The sequence below is a fragment of the Sorex fumeus genome, unplaced genomic scaffold (assembly GCF_029834395.1).
Source record: "Sorex fumeus unplaced genomic scaffold, SorFum_2.1 ptg000122l, whole genome shotgun sequence".
NCBI classification, from domain to species: Eukaryota; Metazoa; Chordata; class Mammalia; order Eulipotyphla; family Soricidae; genus Sorex; species Sorex fumeus.
The window spans coordinates 50,892,446-50,912,828 of NW_026606179.1; the positions used below are offsets into that span (position 1 = coordinate 50,892,446).

Sequence of the window (20,383 nt, forward strand, 5' to 3'; positions counted from 1 at the left end):
CTGGTTGTATCTTTGCTCCTTTTTCTAGAATGAAAAATCCCACACCTCTTTTGCCCTAATGCTTTACAATTGATATATTGTTTTAAAATGTTGATTGAGGGGGCTGGAGCCAAAATAGAGCAAATAGGGTATTTGCTTTGCATGTGGCTGACCAGGATTCTATCCCTGACATCTCATATGGTCTCCTGAGCACTGCCAGGAGTAATTCCAGAGTGCAAAGTTAGGAGTGACCCCTGAACATCACCAGGTGTGGCCCCCAAACAAACAAAAATGTTGATTGAGTTTTCTTGAACTGAACTAGAGATACTTGTTTAGTGCAGAGAAGAGAGGTAAATAGTCTCCAATTGCAGCTATCCAAAGGGTTCTCGTGTGAAAGAAAGTTTTGTTTTACATGGCAAATCATGGGTGGAAATTTTAAGATGTCCCTAAGAGTCCCTGAAATGAGACAATACTCTCTTGTGAGTTACTGAATCTATCACCAGGATATCGTTCGTGATGATGATACTCAAATATTGTTTCCATCATTTATTCAAGTTACTGAACAGACACAGATCTAGGTGTGGTTGGCTAAGATCTAGGTGAAATTAAATAAGCCATAATTCTGGCCTTCAGGGAACTCACAGCCAGCAGAGGAATAGGAAGGAGTATTAACAAAAGATCACAATCCAGGGTGCTAAGTAAGAGGTAATTGGACGGAAGAGCTGGTGAAGTATTTTTTTGGAGGGTGTGAGAAAGGAGACTGGGCCACACCCAGAAGCGCTCAGGGGCTACTTTTGGCTTTGTGCTCAGGGTTCACTCCTGGCAGTGTTCATGGAACTATATGTGGTGCTGGGGATCTTCCTGGATTTGGCTACATGCAAGGCCAGCACCTTAACTGTCCAGCCAAAGAAGGTGGGTGATTCCTAGAAAGAATACTAAGCACACAGTGGGAGAAGGAAGGTCCTAAGCAGAAGGAACAACACAAAGACTGAGAAGTTAAAGATTGTAAGGCTGGGGATGTGGCTCAGTGGTAGAGGTATGCCTCATATGTGTGAGGCCCTGAGTTCGAGTCCTGATGCTGCAGAGTGGAGTAGTTTTTAAACTAGAGTAGTGGTCCTTTGTTTGAATTATGTGCCTGTCGATCCTAAAATTCAGCGTACTGGCTCTTTAACAGAATAGATTTTTCTGCCCACTCCTAGTTATGTCATGTCTGTGTATATATCAGTTGCCATTTTTTCATAAGAAACAAAAATACTGACCTCCTTCTTTGATTTTTTATTCTAGTTAAGTTCATTCGAGAAGTTACACCATATATCAAGAAGCCATCATTAGTATCAGATCTGCCATGGGAAGGTGCAGCTCCCCAGTCACCGAGCTTTAGTGGCAGTGAGGACTCTGGTTCTCCAAAACACCAGAACAGCATCAAGGACAGGAAGGTCATCCCTCTCAAAATGTGCTTCGCCGCTAGAAACCTAAGCATGCCGGATCTGGAAAACAGGTGAACTGTATCTAAGGAGACCATTATACTCACAACTTGACAAACTTAAGGATGTTGCAATATTCCTTATGTATAAAGCCTCATGTAATAATATGGCTGTTGACTAAATTACTCAAAGGAAAAGCAATGATCTGGGATGATAATTTTTGGGGTTCCATATTTAAGTTATTTCACACACGCACGTGTGTGTGTGTGCGTGTGTGTGTGTGTGTATGTGAGAGAGAGAGAGAGAGAGAGAGAGAGAGAGAGAGAGAAGAGAGACAAAGTGCTGGAGCAATAAAACAGCAGACAGAACTCTTGTTCTTGCATGCAGCCAAACCAACTTTGATCCCTGGCTTCTCACATGGTTCCCCTAGCAGGCTAGGAATGATTCCTATTGCAGAATACTGGAGTAACTACTAACCATGTGCGACTACTGCACCCCAACCACAGAGAGAGAGAGAGACAGACAGACAGACAGAGACACACACACACACACACACACACACACACACACACACACAGAAAGTTTCAACAGACACACAGGAAGCTGTTCATGGTGATTACTCCTGGGAGTGAAATAAGATTATAGGGAGAAGGAAAGAAGTCACTTCTACTTTTTTAATTTTAAACCCTCTATAATGTTATTGACAGTAGGCAACAAATCATAGAGGGAAATATATATATATATATATATATATATATATATCTCAGAAAGCCTGGCAAGCTACCAAGAATATCCCGCCTGCATGGCAGAGCCTGGCAAGCTACCTGTGGCGTATTCGATATGCCAAAAACAGTAACAATAATGGGTCTCGTTCCCCTGACCCTGAAAGAGCCCCCCAATACATTGGGAAAGACAAGTAAGAAGAGGCTGATAAGATCTCAGGGCTGGGATGAATGGAGGCATTACTGGTGCCCGCTCTAGTAAATCAATGAGGATGACAGTGATAGTGATACAGTGATAATGTTAATACATTTTTTAAAACTACCAACATTATTTTATAATTGAAAAAAAGGTTTTGTCAGAAGATTTTGATATCTTTAGGGCTAGGAAATGGCTCAAGTGGTAGAATATATAAGCTGGGTTCAATCTCCAGTTCTGCCTGGTACCCCTTCTCCTGCAGCATCTTTAGAAGTGACCCAGGTAGTCCCCAAGCTTAGCGGGCAATGATCTCCATCACCACCATCAACACCACAAAATTTCCTTCTATCTTCTAATCATTTGGAGTCTATGATTCCTTTATTAATTTTTTAAAAATTTGGCGCGGGGGTGACTGGTAGGATGTTTGCCTTGCACATGGCCAATCCAGGTTCAAAACCCAGCATACCATATGGTCCCCTGAGCACTGCTAGTGCTGCACTCAGTGGTGCTGAGTGCAGAATAAGAAGTAACCCCGAAGTATTGCCAGGTGTGACCCAAAAACCAAAAAAATTTAAAAATTGGGGGTTGAGGAACCATACTTGTCAGTGCTCAGTGCTTACTTGTGTCAGGGCTTGGGGGAGTAAGATTAAATCCAAGTCAGCTGCGTACAAGTCTGGTGCCCTACCCCTGTACTGTCCCTCTGGCCCCTCTCATTAATTCTGTATGATGAAGTTAGTACTAGATATATCTGTTGTTAGAGATTATGAGGAAAGGAAAAAAGAACTTAAATATAGCAAGGATTAAGTTTTTATGATGTACTTTCACCTTTTTTTTGGTCTTGTTTTTTGGGGCACACTGGTGTACTCAGAAGCCACTCCTGGCTCCGTGCTTGGGGGTCACTCTTGGCGGTACTTGGGGTACCGTATGCAGAGTTGGGGCACAAAATGGGGTTAAGTATCCGATTTACTATCCCCTTTGCTGTTTAACCCCTGTACTATATCAGACCTCTGCTTTCACTTTCATGGCCTTTGGTCATCACTAGTTTAGCTACTTGCCTAATCAGATTGGGAGGGATCACAGAAAACAAAAAACAAAAAAAGCTGAATGCAGGTCAGGGAGATAGCCTGAGGGACTGAGCACTTTTGCATGCCAGAGGTTGGGTTTGATCCCTGACAATAAATGGTCCTTTGAGAGTTCCAGAGAGCAAGGGTAATGCCCCATCCCTAAACACAGAGCCAGGTGTGTGTGTGTAGGGGGGGGCGGGGGTGGGTGAGGGGGTTAGCTCCCAGTTGCAACCAGGAGTCTCTCAAAACACCCACCCCCAATTGAATGAATTCCTATTTTAGGCCACAGAAACTTTAAAGCTATCTGGTGGATGTGTTATAAAATATCTTTGTAATTCATCCTTCATTTTATTTTATTATTGTGCAAGGGAGGAACCATACCTGCAGTACTATCTCTCCAACCCACTTCATTCACTTCCTCAAGTCAGATATTTATTTGACATGAGAAAGATCTTACTTTTTTCTTCTATTTTAGTCCTTTCATTTAATTTTACCATCTAGAGCAGAAAAGAAAAAAAAATCATCAGAATGAATAAAGAGGAAAGCGACATCTATTCTTTTTACCTTGTGTTTTCAAAACTTGATTAGATGGTCTGATAGTTACAAGCTCTTCATTCTGGAGAGTGAAAGATAAATAAGTAATGATGAAGCTCAGGGAGAGAACATGAGCCCATTCCACACACAGCATTGTGGACCGTGGAGTTCAGGAAGGACAAGGTGTTCCCACACACTTCTTTTTGGAACTAGAAATCTCTTTCCTTTGGTACTTTCAGGATGTCCCAGTCAACCCCACATTAACTGTTTTCCATGTAAAAAGAAATTTTTTGTGATATATAAAATGATATAATTATTCATTTGAACACATAGGTGACATCACATATTTTATGGTACGAGAAATCAGTATGCTAGACATACAGAATTCATGCTTTTATGTACCTAAGCAATTTCAAAATAAATTTTGAAAATGATCAAGGGTAATTGCACTGCACAGGAAATCCTCAGTACTTTGACTCGAGGCCAAAACTCTTCACTCTGCGGTTGATTTCTCCTCTCTCCTGTGAGCCCAGACAATTTCTGGCAGACTGCTCCCAAATTTTTATTAGCAGTTTCACTTGAATTTTTCTTTTTCTCTTCTTTTTTATTTTTGTGTGTATGTGTGTTTTGGTTTGCTTTTTGTGCCACACCTGGCACTACTCAGGGGTTACGCCTGGCTCTGCACTCAAGAGTTGCTCCTAATGGTGTTTGGGGAAACGTATTGCGTGCTTGGGACCTAGCCCAGGTTGGTCACGTGCAAGGGAAGACTCTACCCACTGCACTATCACATCAGCCCCAAATTTTTCTTTTAAAATAGCAATTCCTTAAGAATACCTTGGAGCACTGTCTATCCTGTAGCTCTGTCCTCCTTTTGTTCATTGGTTTGCTCGAGCGGGCACCAGTAATGTCTCCATTGTGAGACTTGTTACTATTTTTGGCATATTGAATATGCCACGGGGAGCATGCCAGGCTCTGCCATGCGGGTGGGATACTCTTGGTAGCTTGCTGGGCTCTCCGAGTGGGATGGAGGGATCGAACCCAGGTCGGCCACGTGCAAGGCAAACACCCTACTCGCTGTGCTATTACTCCAGCCCAAGAATACCTTGTACATTTTTTTTTTTTACATTAACGAAACTCCTTTTCTAAGGCAGATTTCTGAATCCTCGAATCATCAGTCCTATTTTGGAGAATTCACAGGCCAATTATTTTTTTATTTAAAAAAATTTTTTTTACAGAGGCTGGAGAGATAGCACAGCGAGTAGGGCGTTTGCCTTGCACACGGCCAACCCGGTTTCGATTCCCAGCATCCCATATGGTCCCCTGAGCACCGCCAGGAGTAACTCCTGAGTGCAGAGCCAGGAGTAGCCCCTGTGCATCACTCAGTGTGACCCAAAACGAAAAAAAAAATTTTTTTTTACAAAACACAACAGTATTTCTTTCTTTCTTTCTTTTTTTTTGGGGGGGGGGTTCATACCCGGCGATGCACAGGGGTTACTCCTGGCTTTGCACTCAGGAATTACTCCTGATGGTGATCAGGGGACCATATGGGATGCTGGGAATCGAACCCTGGGTCAGCCACGTGCAAGGCAAATGCCCTACCCGCTATACTATCACTCCAGCCCCTCAACCGTATTAATTTTCAGGAAAATTTGGTAATCTTATTCTGGGAACTAACTTACTGCATGTTTTTATCTCTTTCCTCTTTTTCCACCCAGTGATCCCTATACCTGCTCCTATGTAAACAAAACTTAGTTTTGCTTCATAACAGAATTATTTTCTATTTGATTATTAAGAACCAGAATCTTTGACATAGGAATTTTCAGAGCTTAGATTGTCTCAAATGGTTTGAGGGATTGTCATATGAAGTTTGAAGACTTTTTTTGAAGGTGAATAATTTGTGTTCAGAGAAGGATGAAATGATTTCTATCTTTACTGCTAAGCAGGTCAGTAAGAGGCATAAAAGAAATTTCATGTCATGGTTTTAGAACTGAAACCTTAGCTTGCATTTAAAGGTCGTCAAACTGGTGACAGTGCCAAAGCAGCCAAGTGGAAATAATTTGACACTTTAGAAAGTGGTCAACCTAAAGAATTGGCTAATTCTTTGACCCAGATAGTTGGGATGAGGGTGGGTAGTTACTGACCACTAAGTGTAAGGATTGTTAAAGTAGATTTCCAGCCTCTGCATTTTTGCTGCATTTTATTCGCAGTACCAGAGATAACTAGTGTTAATGCTTCCAATTCCCATCTGATTCGTACTTTGTTGGTTTGTTTTTGAGTCATACCCAGGGTTCTCAGGGATTACTCTTGGTTGTCCTCAAGGATCTCACCCCTGGCTGTGCTCAGAGTGTCATTGAGGTACAGGGAATTGAATCTGGTTCTTTAACCTGGATGGGCCACCCATGTGCAAAGCAAATGCGCTACCCATTGTATTCTTTCTAGCCCTCATTATTTTCTTTTTGTTTCGTGTTGGTTTGGTCTTGCGCCACCTGGAGGTGCTCCTGGCCCTACTCTCAGGGATCACTCAGGGATCATTCCTGCTCTCAGGGATCCCTCCTGGTGGGCTGGAGATTGAACCCAGTTTAGCTGTGTGCAAGGCAAGTGCTCCACCCGCTGTAATAACAACGCTTCATGACCACCTCGATCTTTTTTTTTGGGGGGGTGGGGCCGTGATGCTCTGGGGTTACTCCTGGATCTGCACATTCACGAATTACTCCTGTGGTGCTCCAGGGACTATACGGGATGCTGGGAATCAAGCCAGGGTAAGCCAATGCAGAGCAAGTGCCCTCCCCGCTCTGCTATCTATTCTCCACCCCTCCTCCCCCCACCTCCCTCCCTCCCTCAACCTCCCATCATTTTCTTTTTTTGGGGGGGAGGGTTCACACCTGGCGATGCACAGGGGTTACTGCTGGCTCTGCACTCAGGAGTTACTCCTGGCAGTGCTCAGGGGATCATATGGGATGCTGGGAATCGAACCTGGGTCGGCCGCGTGCAAGGCAAACGCCCTACCCACTGTGCTATCTCTCCAGCCCAACCTCCCATCATTTTCTTAATTTTCTTTCCCATCTTTCTCAACTAAGTCATCTAATCACTTTCTTTCTGCTCGCCAGCTTCTATAGTTTTGTTGTAGTCATCCTTTCTTGTCCCTTTGGGCTTCTGGGTATGTTTTTAATTGTAGTGTTTGGTGGTGACTTCTTAGATGCAACAACAAAAGCATAATACATTAAAAGAAAAAACTTGAATTTCATTTTAATCCAACAACTTTTGCTCTCTAGGAGACACTTGGTTAGCATTAGTGTTCTCCAATGGTATCTGCTTTATATATTGAGAGAGATTTTGATTTATTATAGGAATTGTCAGAGGGACCGGACAAATGGTACAGTGGGCAGGGCACTTGCCTTGCACTCAGCAACCTGGGTTCTATCTCCATCTCTGGTATTCCATATGGTTTTCCCAGGAATAATACCTGAGTGCAGAGCCAGGAGTAAGCCCTGAGTACTGGTAGATGTCACCCCCAGATCCCAAAGCAAACCAAAAAAAGGGAATTGCCTGATATTTTGGGGGCCAAGAAGTTCCAACCTCTGCTGTCTAAAAGCTAGAGAACCAGGAAACTAGTGATACTATTTGGTTAGCACTCTACACCCCTGAACCAACACTACCAACACTACAGAACAAGGGCAGGAATAGATGGTTGTCCAGTTTAAGCAGAGGGTAAATTTGTTCTTTTATTCCCCCCCCTTTTTTTTTTTAATTTAGTACCTTAGTGAATTGAATAATACCTGCTTTGGCTAGCGTTCTCTTTGTCACTCAGTCTACTGGGTCTACTGATTGAGATATTAATCTCTTCTGGGAACACACTCACAAAAACGTCCAGAAATAATGTTTGACCAATAAAATAAACATTCCTTAGCCCAGTTGCATTGACACATAATATTAACTGGAGCTCACTAAAAAGGAATAAATAGACAAGGCACTGACTGGGAGAGAAAAATCTTCATAAAATACATATCAGATAAATAGTAACGAAAATATGTCGAGAATTTTAAAATCTCATGAATAAGAAAACAGGTCAATGGAAAATTGGCCAACAGGGGTTGGAGAAATAGCTCAACAGGCTGGGGCATATGTTTTGCATGTCAGAGGGCCAGATTTGATCTCTGGTATCACATGGTATACATCACTAGTAGTGACCCTGAACATTGAGCCAGAACTAACCCCCTGCACTGCTGGGTGTGGCCCAAAGTAAACAAAGGAGAACAATCAGCCAACGCATCTGAACAGAATCCCGAATGGAAAAATATATAGATATCTCATGAAAGGTACTCAATATCATGTGTCAGTAAGGGAATCGCAAAGTCAAATAATGAGATACAGGGCTGAGAGACACTACAGGAGATAAAGTGCTTGCCTTCTAATCCACTTTAATCTCCAGAACTGCATCTGGTCCCCGACCTCAAGCGCTGCCAGGGATCAGTTCTGAGCACAGAACCAGGAGTAACCCCTGAGCACTGCTGGTTCTGGCCCAACCCCTCAGTGCATGCACCCCAAAGACATAAAATTATATATATTAAAATCCAAAACATTGTTAACACTGAATGCTTATGTGGGTGTGGAATCTAGGGATGAGTGATGGAGGGGTCAGTAGGTGGGGCACAGGATTTTTAGAGCAGTGGAATTATTGACCTAAATAACTGTATCACTGGAGCACTGTCCTCCCGTTGTTCATCGATTTGCTCAAGCGGGCACCAGTAACATCTCCATTGTGAGACTCTTTACTGTTTTTGGCATATCGAATACTCCACAGGGAGCTTCCCAGGCTATTCTGTAGCTTGCCGGGCTCTCCGAGAGGAATGGAGGAATCGAACCCAGGTCAGCCGCGTGCAAGGCAAACACTTTACCCACTGTGCTATCGCTTTATGGCCATACCACCCTGAACGCACCCGATCTCGTCCTAAATAACAATATATTTATATATCAATAAAGATTGGTAATATATTATTAATTGGGGAGAAGGGGTTTGGGTCATATCCACTGGTGTTTTGAGGCTATTCAATTCTGTGTTCAGAAAAACTATGAAATAAACGATTAAACGAAGGTCAGTAGGAATATTCATTCATTGTTGGTGGGCTTTTAATTCTCCTCTATACTGGTGAGCTCTTTGTAGTCTCATTCTTTTTGGGCTCAATTAAAAAATTTTAGGACTTTTTCTTTATGTTATAATTCATGTCACATCCCATTGAAAAATTGTTCAAAATTTTATTTTATTATTTATTTATTTTTTGATTTGGGGCCACACCAGGTGTTGCTCAGGGCTTACTCCTGGTTCCGTGCTCAAGGGTCACACTTGGTGGATTCATATGGGGTACCAGGCTTGAACCTGGGTAAGCTGCATGCAAGGCTACCACCCTACCACTGCACTGTCTCTCCAACCCTAACTTTCATTTATCTATTTTTGTTTTATTTGTGGTAAATACACATAACTTTGGTGGTATATTCACATTGTCATATAACTAATCTCCAGAGCATTTTTTTTTAAATTTGGTGATGGGAAGCATACCCAGTGATGCCCAAGGCTTACTCTTGACTCTGAGCTAAGGGATCCCTCCTGGCAGGGCTCAGGAGACTATATAGGGTTCTGAGGATTGAACTTGGGCTGGCTGCATGCAAGCCATAAAGCACCCTACCTGCTATAGTATCTCTCCAGCAACTCTATAAGATGTTTTTGTTTTGTTTTGTTTTTGCAGGGGTGGGTACACCCAGCAATGCTAATAGCTCTGCACTCAGCTCAGGGATCACTCTTGAGGTTCTGGGTTTGCCAGACAAGCACCCTACCCACAGCTCTATTGCTCTAGCCCATCTTTATATATTTTTTAAATATATATTTTCTTTTTATAGTGTATCTATATTTTTGATTTGGAAATTAAGAAAAAGTGAAATTTTCTGTATGTATTATGTATCATATTCTTCATCTTAGGTCATTGCATTAGTACACTGAAATAACAGAACCAGCAGTTAGTTGTTCTGGTAATTATTTTTCCAGCGCGCGCGCGCGCGTGTGTGTGTGTGTGTGTGTGTGTGTGTGTTTAATTGAATCCTAAGAAATAAATTCTAAAGAACACATTCTAAATATGAAATTATAATTGTTTTTCACTTAACATGTATAAATGTTAAGCCCTGGAAGGCTCCAATGACTCAGGATCTAGCTCACTCTCTCTCTCTTTTTCTACAGATTGATAGAGCTCCATTCTCCTGACAGTAGGAACACGCTGACTCTCCGCTGCAAGGATACAGCCACCGCCCACTCCTGGTTCGTAGCTATCCACACCAACATAATGGCTCTCCTCCCACAGGTGTTGGCCGAACTCAATGCCATGCTTGGTGCAACCAGTGCAGCTGGAGGCAGCAAGGAGGTCAAACACATTGCCTGGCTGGCAGAACAGGTAAACTGGGAGGCAAGACAAGGACCTGCCTGGTCACCAGGCGGAGTTAGGATGGTTCCTCATTATATCTGTAATGCCAGGTCCTGGTCAGCTGGCTTGAAGATCTTTTGTTTGTCATTCTTTTGTTTCTCCTACCTAGCATTTAGCTGTTGGTGACTAATTATTACTTGGCCTAGAAGAATTGCCTGTCATAATAAACAGGATCACAACACAGCTCAAAAGAGTTTCTGATCACTGTCTCAGTTGTAATGACAGGATGAGCTTCATGATTTTACACCAGCATCAAAATGCCTTCTCTGCAGACTTTCTCTTGCAGTTGTAGCAAGGAAACAGTCATAGACAATAAAAAAAAATTAGGTATTAGCACTATTAGCACTGTCCTCCCGTTGTTCATCAGTTTGCTCCAGCAGGCCCAGTAAAGTCTCCATTTTGAGACTTGTTGTTACTGTGTTTGGCATATCGAATACATCATGGGTAGCTTGCCAAGCTTTGCCATGCGGGCGAGATACTCTCGGTAGCTTGCTGGGCTCTCCAAGAAGGGCGGAGGAATTGAACCTGGCTCGGCTATGCTGGCCGCATGCAAGGCAAACGCCCTACCGCTGTGCTGTCGCTCACATATATATGTGAGTGTGCACACACACACACTTCCATAGGCTACAGAATATATACATGTGCATATATATGTATATATATATACACACAAATATGTATATGTTAAATTTAGGCACTGTAATTTCCAATATTGTTAATAATAACAAATCATATTTAGGTTTAAATTCATAGGCTTTGCACTTATATAGTACCCTTTCCAAAGCATTTGATGCTCCCAGCAGCTCTTTGAGGGTAGGGGAAACTAGAATTCTTTCCCTGGTTTCAAGATTACATCAGGGCAAAGTCCTTTGTGAATGATCCCAGGTCTGGTCAGCAGTTGAAGCAAGTTCCAAGGAAGTCTGAAAACCCTTTAAAAAACCCGGTGGACACTAGCTCTCTCAAGCCTGTGCTCTCCTCCTTTGAACAGGAACCTTGGCTTGCTTGCTTTTTCCACACTGGAGAAACCCATCTTCTTTCTGAAAAAGTACTTCCTCTCTTTCCTCTCATGTCTTTTTTTTTTCTTTTTGGGTCACACCCAGCGATGCTCAGGGGTTACTCCGGGGCTCTACACTCAGAAATCACTCCTGGTGGTACTTGGGGGACCATATGGGATGTTGGGGATTGAACCCAACCCGACCTAGGTTCAATTCCCAACATTAGGTATTACTATATTATATTTTTTAAATTTACAAATAGGAGTAGTGGACTGCATTTGGCCCCCCAGTTCATAACTCCTTTCCCCATCCTTCCAGTCAGTAGAGTTTTAGGGACACTAAGCTGTAGCTTAGTCCTTTGTTCTAGCAAAACTATAGAAATATACAAAGTATTTAGCAAATCTTTAGACAAATGGTAAATTGTCTCCACAACTGAAAAACAGAAGAGAAACAGGCGTGTTGAATGAGGAAAAAGAAGGACATAACCGAGTTTGTTTGGTTTTGGTTTTGTTTTTTTTTGCAGGGAGGGGCACACCCAGCTGTGCTCAGGGCTTACTCCTGGCTCTGCACTCAGGAATATCTCCTGGCAGTGCTCAGGGGACCATATGAAATGCCAGGGATTGAACCTGGGTTGAGATATAAAGGTTCAAGAGCTACTTATATTTTTAACTGCCTTTAGATCTTTTTAAAAGTTCCTCCATCTCTCTGGATCCTGGTTTCTTCTTACATATACAATGCAGCAGAATTTGTGACACTTGTTAGCCTATGGAGGTTTGGTTGTTTTATTTTATTTTGTTTTTGGGCCATACCCAGAAATGCTGAGGTTATTCCTGGCTCTTAAGAATTGTTCCTGGAGGTGCTGAGGGAACCATATGGGATGTCAAGAACCAAGCCCCAGTCAGCTGCATGCAATGCAAAAGCTCTACTCACTGTACTCTCCAGCTCTTTTTAAAATTTATCTGAGGGAAGCTGGTTTCCCCAACAGTACTATATCCAGAGGTGCTCAGAAGGCCATGTGATGCAGGACATTGAACCTCAGGTCCTTGCATGCCAGGCACTGTCACTGTCACTGTCCTCCCGTTGTTCACCGATTTGCTCGAGCGGGCCCAGTAACGTCTCCATTGTGACAATTATTACTGTGTTTGGCATATTGAATACGTCTCAGGTAGCTTGTCAGGCTTTGCCGAGTGGGTGAGATACTCTCGGTCGCTTGCCGGACTCTCCGAGAGGGGCGGAAGAATCGAACTCGGGTCGCCATGTAGGCTTCTTGCAAGGCAAATAAACGCCCTACCCGCTGTGCTATAGCTCCAGCCCGCGTGCCAGGCAAACACTCCAAATCTTTGAGCAATCTCAAACTCTGTTTTTACGTACTTTAAATACAACTTGCTAGGAATGTAACTCAATTCTAAAGCACACTCCTTGCATGCATAAAATCTGAGTTTGATCTCCAGCATTGCAAAAAATAAATATACATGCATACAGTTTCCCCAATAGTTCTGATTTGGTAGATCTGTGGTGGGATTTGCAATCTTGTTTAGTAGCTTCCCAGATTATGTTACATACCAATGTAAGGCTCCATTCTGAATTTTTATGAATAGTTTAAATAATAATTACATTAAATTCAGATTGAGGAGATAGTACAGTGGTTACGGTACTTGCTTTGCATGTGGCTGACCCTAGTTTCATTACCAACATTGCTTATGGTCCTCTAAGCACCTCCAGGAGTGATCTCTGAGCACAAATCTAGGAGTAACCCCTGAGCACCACTGCTAGGTGTCCCACAAACAAAAAACAAACCAAATGAACTAGAACACAGAATCAGTACTGTGGTTTTATAGATAAAACATAGTTAGAGGTGCTGAAAGGTAGTACAGCTGACAGCTACATTGCATGCAGTTGCAACCCTGGTTAATCCCTAGACCCTCCATATGACCTCCTAAGCCCCTCCAGGAGTGGTCCGTAGCTCAGCGCCAGGAGTAAGCCCTGAGCAACACTGGGATTCACCCAAAAACAAAACCAAAAAAAAAAGCATAGTTAGACGGCACCTTACTCCCTGTACTATCTCTCTAGCCCCCTATTTTTTTTTTATTAGGGTGTATATCCAGGCCACCATTTCATGTGATTGCAGTTTTCTATTGTGTGGCCATTATGAAATCAGTACCGTATTTCTGTTGTTAAACCTTTTCCCACTATAAATGGTTGCAGTGAGTAACTTTAGTTTTCCCTTTCACACATGCACTGTCCAAACTTTTGCTTCTCTAGTTTAGAGAGACCACATAACATGGGAACCTATATTATTTCGACATATTTGTTTGGTTCCTAAGTTGCTGGTAGTAAGTATTTTAATTTTGCTTATAAAAATATAATTCGAAAATTGACACAGTTCTTGAGTTTGGATAATGAGAGTTTAGACATTAGGGAATATTTCTGTACTTGTAGGTTAAATTCTAGATTTAGTGCCAGGTCAGAAGATGTGTTTGTTATCTCATCACTCTGTGGCAAAATACTTTGTCATCTATGACTTAAAGTAAAAGTATTTACCTCACACAGTTTCTAAGGCTCCTGAGTCTGCTAGTAGTTTGGCTGGGTGGTACAGGGCAGAATTTCTCATGACACTGCAGCTAAGATGTCAGACAGAGGAATAAACGTGTTCTGTGGTCTAGAGCACAGAGCTTGGAGTAACCTTTTCCAAAAGATTCATTCATGGCCATGGAAAGATAGTGCAGTGTTTGCCTTGTAGCCTTCCATGTTTATAGTCATAAATCAAGTCCCCAGTGTGCCATGTGCACAGAGCGTGACCCTGCAGGTCCCCTGATTGAGCCTGACAGCCCTGTTCTCTGTGATCCCTAGCACACACTCACGTGACTGTAGTCAGAAGCCCCAGTTCCTTTTTCCCTGTTCGTGCAAGTCTGCAGTTCCTTATCCTGCGGGCTGTTCAGAGTGGTCTCCCTGTGTCTCTGCCTAACATGGATGTGTGAATGAGTGATTTGGGAGAAAGAACCAGCTAGAAGTCACAATAATTCCTCTTCTTTTATTTTGTTTTGTTTATTCAGTGCCAGGATTTTACCAAGGTCTCATGCACGCAAGGCATGTGCCTTACTGATGAACCGCATCTCCTACCCAATAATGCCTTGTGCAACGCAGACTATGCTGCTTTATTCTTTTCATTAGCAGTGAGTTACTAAGTTGAGTCTATATCCAACGGCTCTACCTCTTAAAAAGAAGAGTAGTAAAGAATTCATGGCGATCTGAAGAGATAGTACAGGAGGTAGGGCACTTGCCTTACATCTGACTTAACTCGGCTCGATCCCTGGCACCTCATATGGTCCTTTGAACACTCCCAAAAGTCACTACTGCCCCTAAACACTATCAGGTATGTCCCAACTCACTCTCCCTGCTCCAAAATTTAAAAAACTTTCATGGAAAAATTTTAAACTATCATAAAAGTTACATGCATTTGTAATTGAAATTAACATCTATAAATTGCCTTCCATTAGAGTTGCATTCAGTTAAAATCTTACAAGTGAAAAAAATGTCAGATTTTCAAACATGAACCTAACATGATATAGGAGGTGGGAAATAGAACCACTAAATATCACAATCTATTTTTATGTTTTGTTTTGGGGCCACTCGCAGCAGTGTATAACACTTCTCCTGTCTCTATGCTTAAGGATCACTTCTAAAGGAATTCTGGGGATCAGATGGGGTGCCAGGAATTGAACCCAGGTCAGCCATGTGCAAGGCAAGTGCCCCACCTGCCAGACTATCTCTCCAGTCTCCATCACAGTCTACTTTTTACACACCCTTTTAATGTGTTTATTTCTTCAAGGCTAGCTCTTGAAACACTGATGCAGGTATTTTAAAAACCTTTTTAAAAATTGAACCACTGTGATATACACAGTTACAAAGTTGTTCATGATTGAGTTTCAATCAGACAATGTTCCAACACCCATCTCGAGCACTTATTTTTTTATTGCACCATTGAACTTAGACTAATGCTGTGTGTATTTATCACTTATCAACTTATCACTCACAGAATAACATGTTCAAACAAGATTATTTCTCAGAAATATGACAGTGAGCTTACAAATTTGAGGAAGATTGAACTAGTCAAATGCCGAAGTCTTTACTATTAGTGTTTAATTCTGGGTTTTAAAATGGCCGGTGTGCCAGAGAGGGAGTACAGTAGATAGGGCGCTTGTCTGGCATGTGGTTGATCCGGAATTCATGTTCCATCTTGGGCAATTCATGTGGTCCCCAGAAGACGTCCAGGAGTGACCCCTGAGCATAGAGGCAAGAGTAAGCCCTAAGCATTGCTGGATATCTTGCCCCTCACACATACCCCATCAAAATGGTCAAGATAATCTTTGATTATATAATCTGTTTAGTATAGGTAAGCATTTCTTGTTATCTGGGTTTTTGTGTTTTGTTTTCTTTGGTGGGGATGCCATACCTGGAGATGCTCAGGGATTACTCCTGGCTCTATACTGAGGAATTACACCTGCTTGAGGGATTATATGGGATGCTGGGATAGAACCTGGGTTGGCTGCATGCAAGGCAAATGTCTTACCTACTGTACTATTACTCCAGCCCTGTGTTTGATTTTGGGTCTCCCCATTGATGCTCAGGGGCTACTACTGACTCTGTGTTCAAGAGTCATTTCTGGTGGGAGCCAAGAGGGTGCCATGGATCCAGCCTGGGTCAGCCATGTATAATGCAGGTGACTTACTCAGTCCCAGTGTTTTTCATTTTGTTTTTGCAAAGGGCTACATCTGTTGGAGCTCCTGATTCTGTGTTCAGGACTTTCTCCCAGAGATGCTTGGGGGATCATGAAGTCTTGGAGATCAAACCTGGGCCTCACACATGCAAAGCATGTACTCAGTCCATTGAATTATTTCTCCATAGTCTGTATTTCCTCAAGTGATAGTCTTTTTTTTTTCTTTTCTTTCTTTTTTTTTGGTGTGGGAGAAACCCATAGCTCGTGTGCTCAGGGCTTACTCCTGGCTCTGCGCTCAGGGATCAATTCTTGGGGAGGCCTAGGGGACCATTTTGGGTCCTAGGAATAGAACCCGGGTCAGCCATGTGCAAGGGGTCTCTGCCTTACTGTATCTATCTCTCAGTCTTCCCAGTTATAGTCTTAAAGGGAATTTTCTTTAAGCTACCAAATGGAGGGTACATGTGTTTGTAAGTTGTGTGGAGGCTGTGCCTGGAGGTGCTGGGCTGGGATAGGAGAGGCCGTATATTGTCAAGGTCAAAGCCAGGGTCTAGTGCATTCAAGGCATGTGCTCTACATTTGAGTAGCATTCTTGGCTTAGTCTATTTTGTACAAAATCACTTTTGTGTTTTTTTTTTTTTGGTTGGTTTTTGTTTCTGTTTTGGTGGCAGGAGTGAAGCCCAGTATATTACATATCAAGAAGAGGTACTCTACCGCTGAGCTACAACTTTGGTTCAAAACTGAAGTATTTAAGTACTGAGAAAAACCAAGACAGCCACAGAAGATTTTGTTTCCATAGTGTTTTCTTTGTCCCTGACAGTTGCCCAAGTGTTTAAACACTCAAATTAGGAACATATAAGCCAGGGTTAGTAAAATTGCTCTACTTTTTTTCTGCTTTCTACTGTAATAATAAAAAGCAAAAGTAGGGGCTGGAGCAATAGCACAGTAGGGCATTTGCTTTGCAAGTGGCCAACCTGGGTTCAATTCCCAGCATCCCATATGGTCCCCTGAGCACCGCCAGGGTAATTCCTGAGCGCAGAGCCAGGAGTAACCCCTGTGCATTGCCGGGTGTGACCCAAAAAGCAAAAAAAAAAAAAAAAAAAAAAAGCAAATAAAAAGCAAAAGTATATTATCTATCAAAAAAGATTTATAGGATTAAGAGACACAGGGAATGAATAAATCTTTTTATTCCCATCTTAATACCATCCAACTGTATTAAAAAATAAAATTTGGAAAAGACTGTTGTTTTACTAGGTATATCTATGGGTGGGTGTTGAAACGCAAGCTGACGAAAATCCTAACAGTATCCTCTTTCTTCCTCTGGCCATGATCCCAGTAGTGGAATCTTAGTACAAGGCTGCTTGTACTAATACCATAACTGAAAACACGTACTATATATAGCAGGCAGCGTTTGACTGCAGTGACAGCGAGCAGTATCCTTATAGTATAGCAGTATCCTTATAAAGCAGTATCCTTATAAAGCAACTAAAGCAAACAGGCAGAGTGACTTAAATTGAGGTTTCAGTTTTCTCAGTCATAAGTAGAAAAGGGGAAAGATAATGTCCAAAAGCTAAGGATTTGAAAGAGCTAAAGTATAATGAACACTCTTTAAAAAAATCTTAGTAAGGAGTCTGGAGATGTGACTCCCATAGTAGAACACATGCCAGCTGTGTGTGAAACCCTGGGTTGGACCCCTGCTCTATGCCCCACCCTCCTTGATTCCAGGTGTGGCCCCAGTGCTCTGCAGCACCGCTGGGTGCAAGTTTTGCTTAGAGATGGCACTCAAAACAATTTTAATTAAAAAATCTTAATTTTAAAAAACTCTCCCTAGGGCTGGAGAGATAGCACAGTGGGTAGGGCGTTTGCCTTGCACGTGGCCGACCCAGGTTCAATTCCCAGCATCCCATATGGTCCCCTGAGCACTGCCAGGGGTAACTCCTGAGTGCAGAGCCAGGAATAATCCCTATGCATCACCAGGTGTGACCCAAAAAGCAAAAAAAAAAAAAACCTCTCTCCAAATTATATATTGTTTTTATTGACATTAGCAATATTTCTTTATAGTCCAAAATTTTGGTTTTGGGAGGAGCATATTTAAGTTAGATTTTTCAAATTCACAAAATCTGAACAAGGCTTCAAAATCTCCTATAATTTAAGGAAATTGTGTATGTGTGTATGGGTGGTGCTGGAGTTGAAACCTGTGGCCTCACATATATAAGGCAAGTGCTCTGCCACTGAGCTACATCCTTGGAAGGAATATTCTTGTTTTCTTTTGGGGCTACATGCTGTAGTGCTCAGGGCTTGTTCCTATCTGCACTCAGGCATCACTCCTGATGGGCCCTCCAGGGACCATTTGTGATGCTGTGAATTGAGCCTGGGTCTACTATGTGCAATGCAAGGGTTCTACCGTCTGTAATATCTCTCCATTCCCTGAAAGGAAAAATTCTTTTTTTTTCCAATCAGAACATCATCGGAACTGGAGAGATAGTCCAGGGGGTAAGGTGTGGTGCTTGTCTTATCTGTGAGTGACCCAGTTCATCCCTAGCACCACTGCCAGGAGAGAGCCCTGAACCCAGAGCCAGGAGTAAATCCTGAGCACAGCCAGCTGTGACTCCCCAAAACAAAAGTAATTTTAATCCTTTGGGAAATACATTTTACATTACTTTCCATATCGAAATACTATTATTAACAATCTCAGGTTTAATTGAATAAGGGCAAAAGTTTTGATAACGAGCATTTTTCTTAAATATAATCTTTTAGATCTTAACCCTGGAGACTGGACAATATGAATAAATAGTGGTTGTTTTTCTACATTTTAAATCATCAAAGAGATAGCTGAACATTGTGCAAGCAAATACAACCTTACATTTTAAATGTAAATAAAAACTTCATAAAATATGATGGGGGAACTTTCCAATAATAGGTTTTGTCAGCAGAGTTAAGTCATGCTTAGCGTTTTGAATGTGGAATAGAAATTGTCAGAGAACATTGCATGAGTATATGTGTGTATGTGTGTATACAGACAAATATAGGGGATATATATATATTTACATGAGTGTATATATACATATATATCCCCTATATTTGAACATTTAATTTAGGAGATTTTATTTATGTGTGCTTTTTGAGTTGCACTGTGAAATGTTTTTTGTATTTAGTGGCTTTTCTTTTTTTCAGTACGAGTGTTGTAATCCGGAGCCTCACACGTGCAAAGCAAATGATCTGCTGCTAAGCTGCTTCCCTTTATTTCTTGTTTTTTTTATTTGAGGACCATATACAGTGGGTCTTAAGTACTATTCCCAGTGTAGTGCTTGGGAGATGCCCTTGGCAGTGCTCAGGAGATGGTGTAATGCTGGAGATCAAATCTGGGCCTCCTGCATGCAAAGCATGCACTCCACGAGCTCTCTCTGTGGCCCTGAAATATATTTCTTCACTCCAAGTCTTTTGTTAGCCTTTTGATTTTGTTTTCAGACCACACCCGGTGGTGCTCAGGGCTTACTCCTGAGCACCATGCACGAGACCCAGATTTGATTTCTGTGTGCTAGGTCTCGAGCCTGGGTTGGCTGCATGTCAGGCAAGTACCTTACCCTGCTGTACAAGTTCTTCACCCCGTTGTACTGGGCTCTTTAGCCCAACTATAGATCTTGATTTGAAAAAACACTATGTTTGGCTATTATACACTGGGGCTAGAGAGATTGTAAGGCAATAAGTTTTTGTGCCACCAACCGCAGTTCAATCCCTGGCACCACATAGGGTCCATCAGGCAGCACTGGGGGTCATGTTTTTTTTTCTCTTTTTTGGGGGGTCACACCTGCTGAGGCACATGGATTACTCTTGGCTCTGCGTTCAGGAATCACTCCTGGCGGTGTTTGGGACCACATGGCATGCTGGGAATTGAACCTGGGTTGGCCGCGTTCAAGACAAACGCCCTACCTGCTGTGCTATCACTCCAGCCCCTGGGGGTCGCGTTTGAGGACAGAGCCAGGGATAGCCCATGAGCATCGTTGGGTGTGGCCCAAAAACCTGGGCTACTTTCTCCCCAAAATAGATTGTACAACTTGTTAGAATTCTGTTTCTTTTCTGTTTTATTTTTGTGCTACACCTGGTGGTAACTCTTAACTCTGCTCTGGATTCACTCTTGGTGGGGCGCTGGAGACCAAATGGGCTGTTAGTTGGCCACATGAAAGGCAAGTGCCCTTCCTGCTGTACTTAGAATATGCTACTCCTACCAAAAACATAATGAGGCTATTTGGTTTGGTTTGGTTTGGTTTTTGGCCCACGCGTGGCTGTG

At 42.4% G+C, this 20,383-nt stretch overlaps 1 protein-coding gene across 1 annotated transcript in view; it reads left to right on the top strand.

Moving 5' to 3' along the window:
* The window catches only part of SNTB2 (syntrophin beta 2), a 71,512-nt gene that overhangs the window by 28,361 nt on the left and 22,768 nt on the right, over positions 1–20,383 (top strand). Inside the window, exons 2-3 of the mRNA XM_056136840.1 lie at positions 1,264–1,477; positions 10,146–10,356. Coding sequence (XP_055992815.1) covers positions 1,264–1,477; positions 10,146–10,356 — 425 coding nt within the window. The remainder of the gene's footprint in view (positions 1–1,263; positions 1,478–10,145; positions 10,357–20,383) is intronic.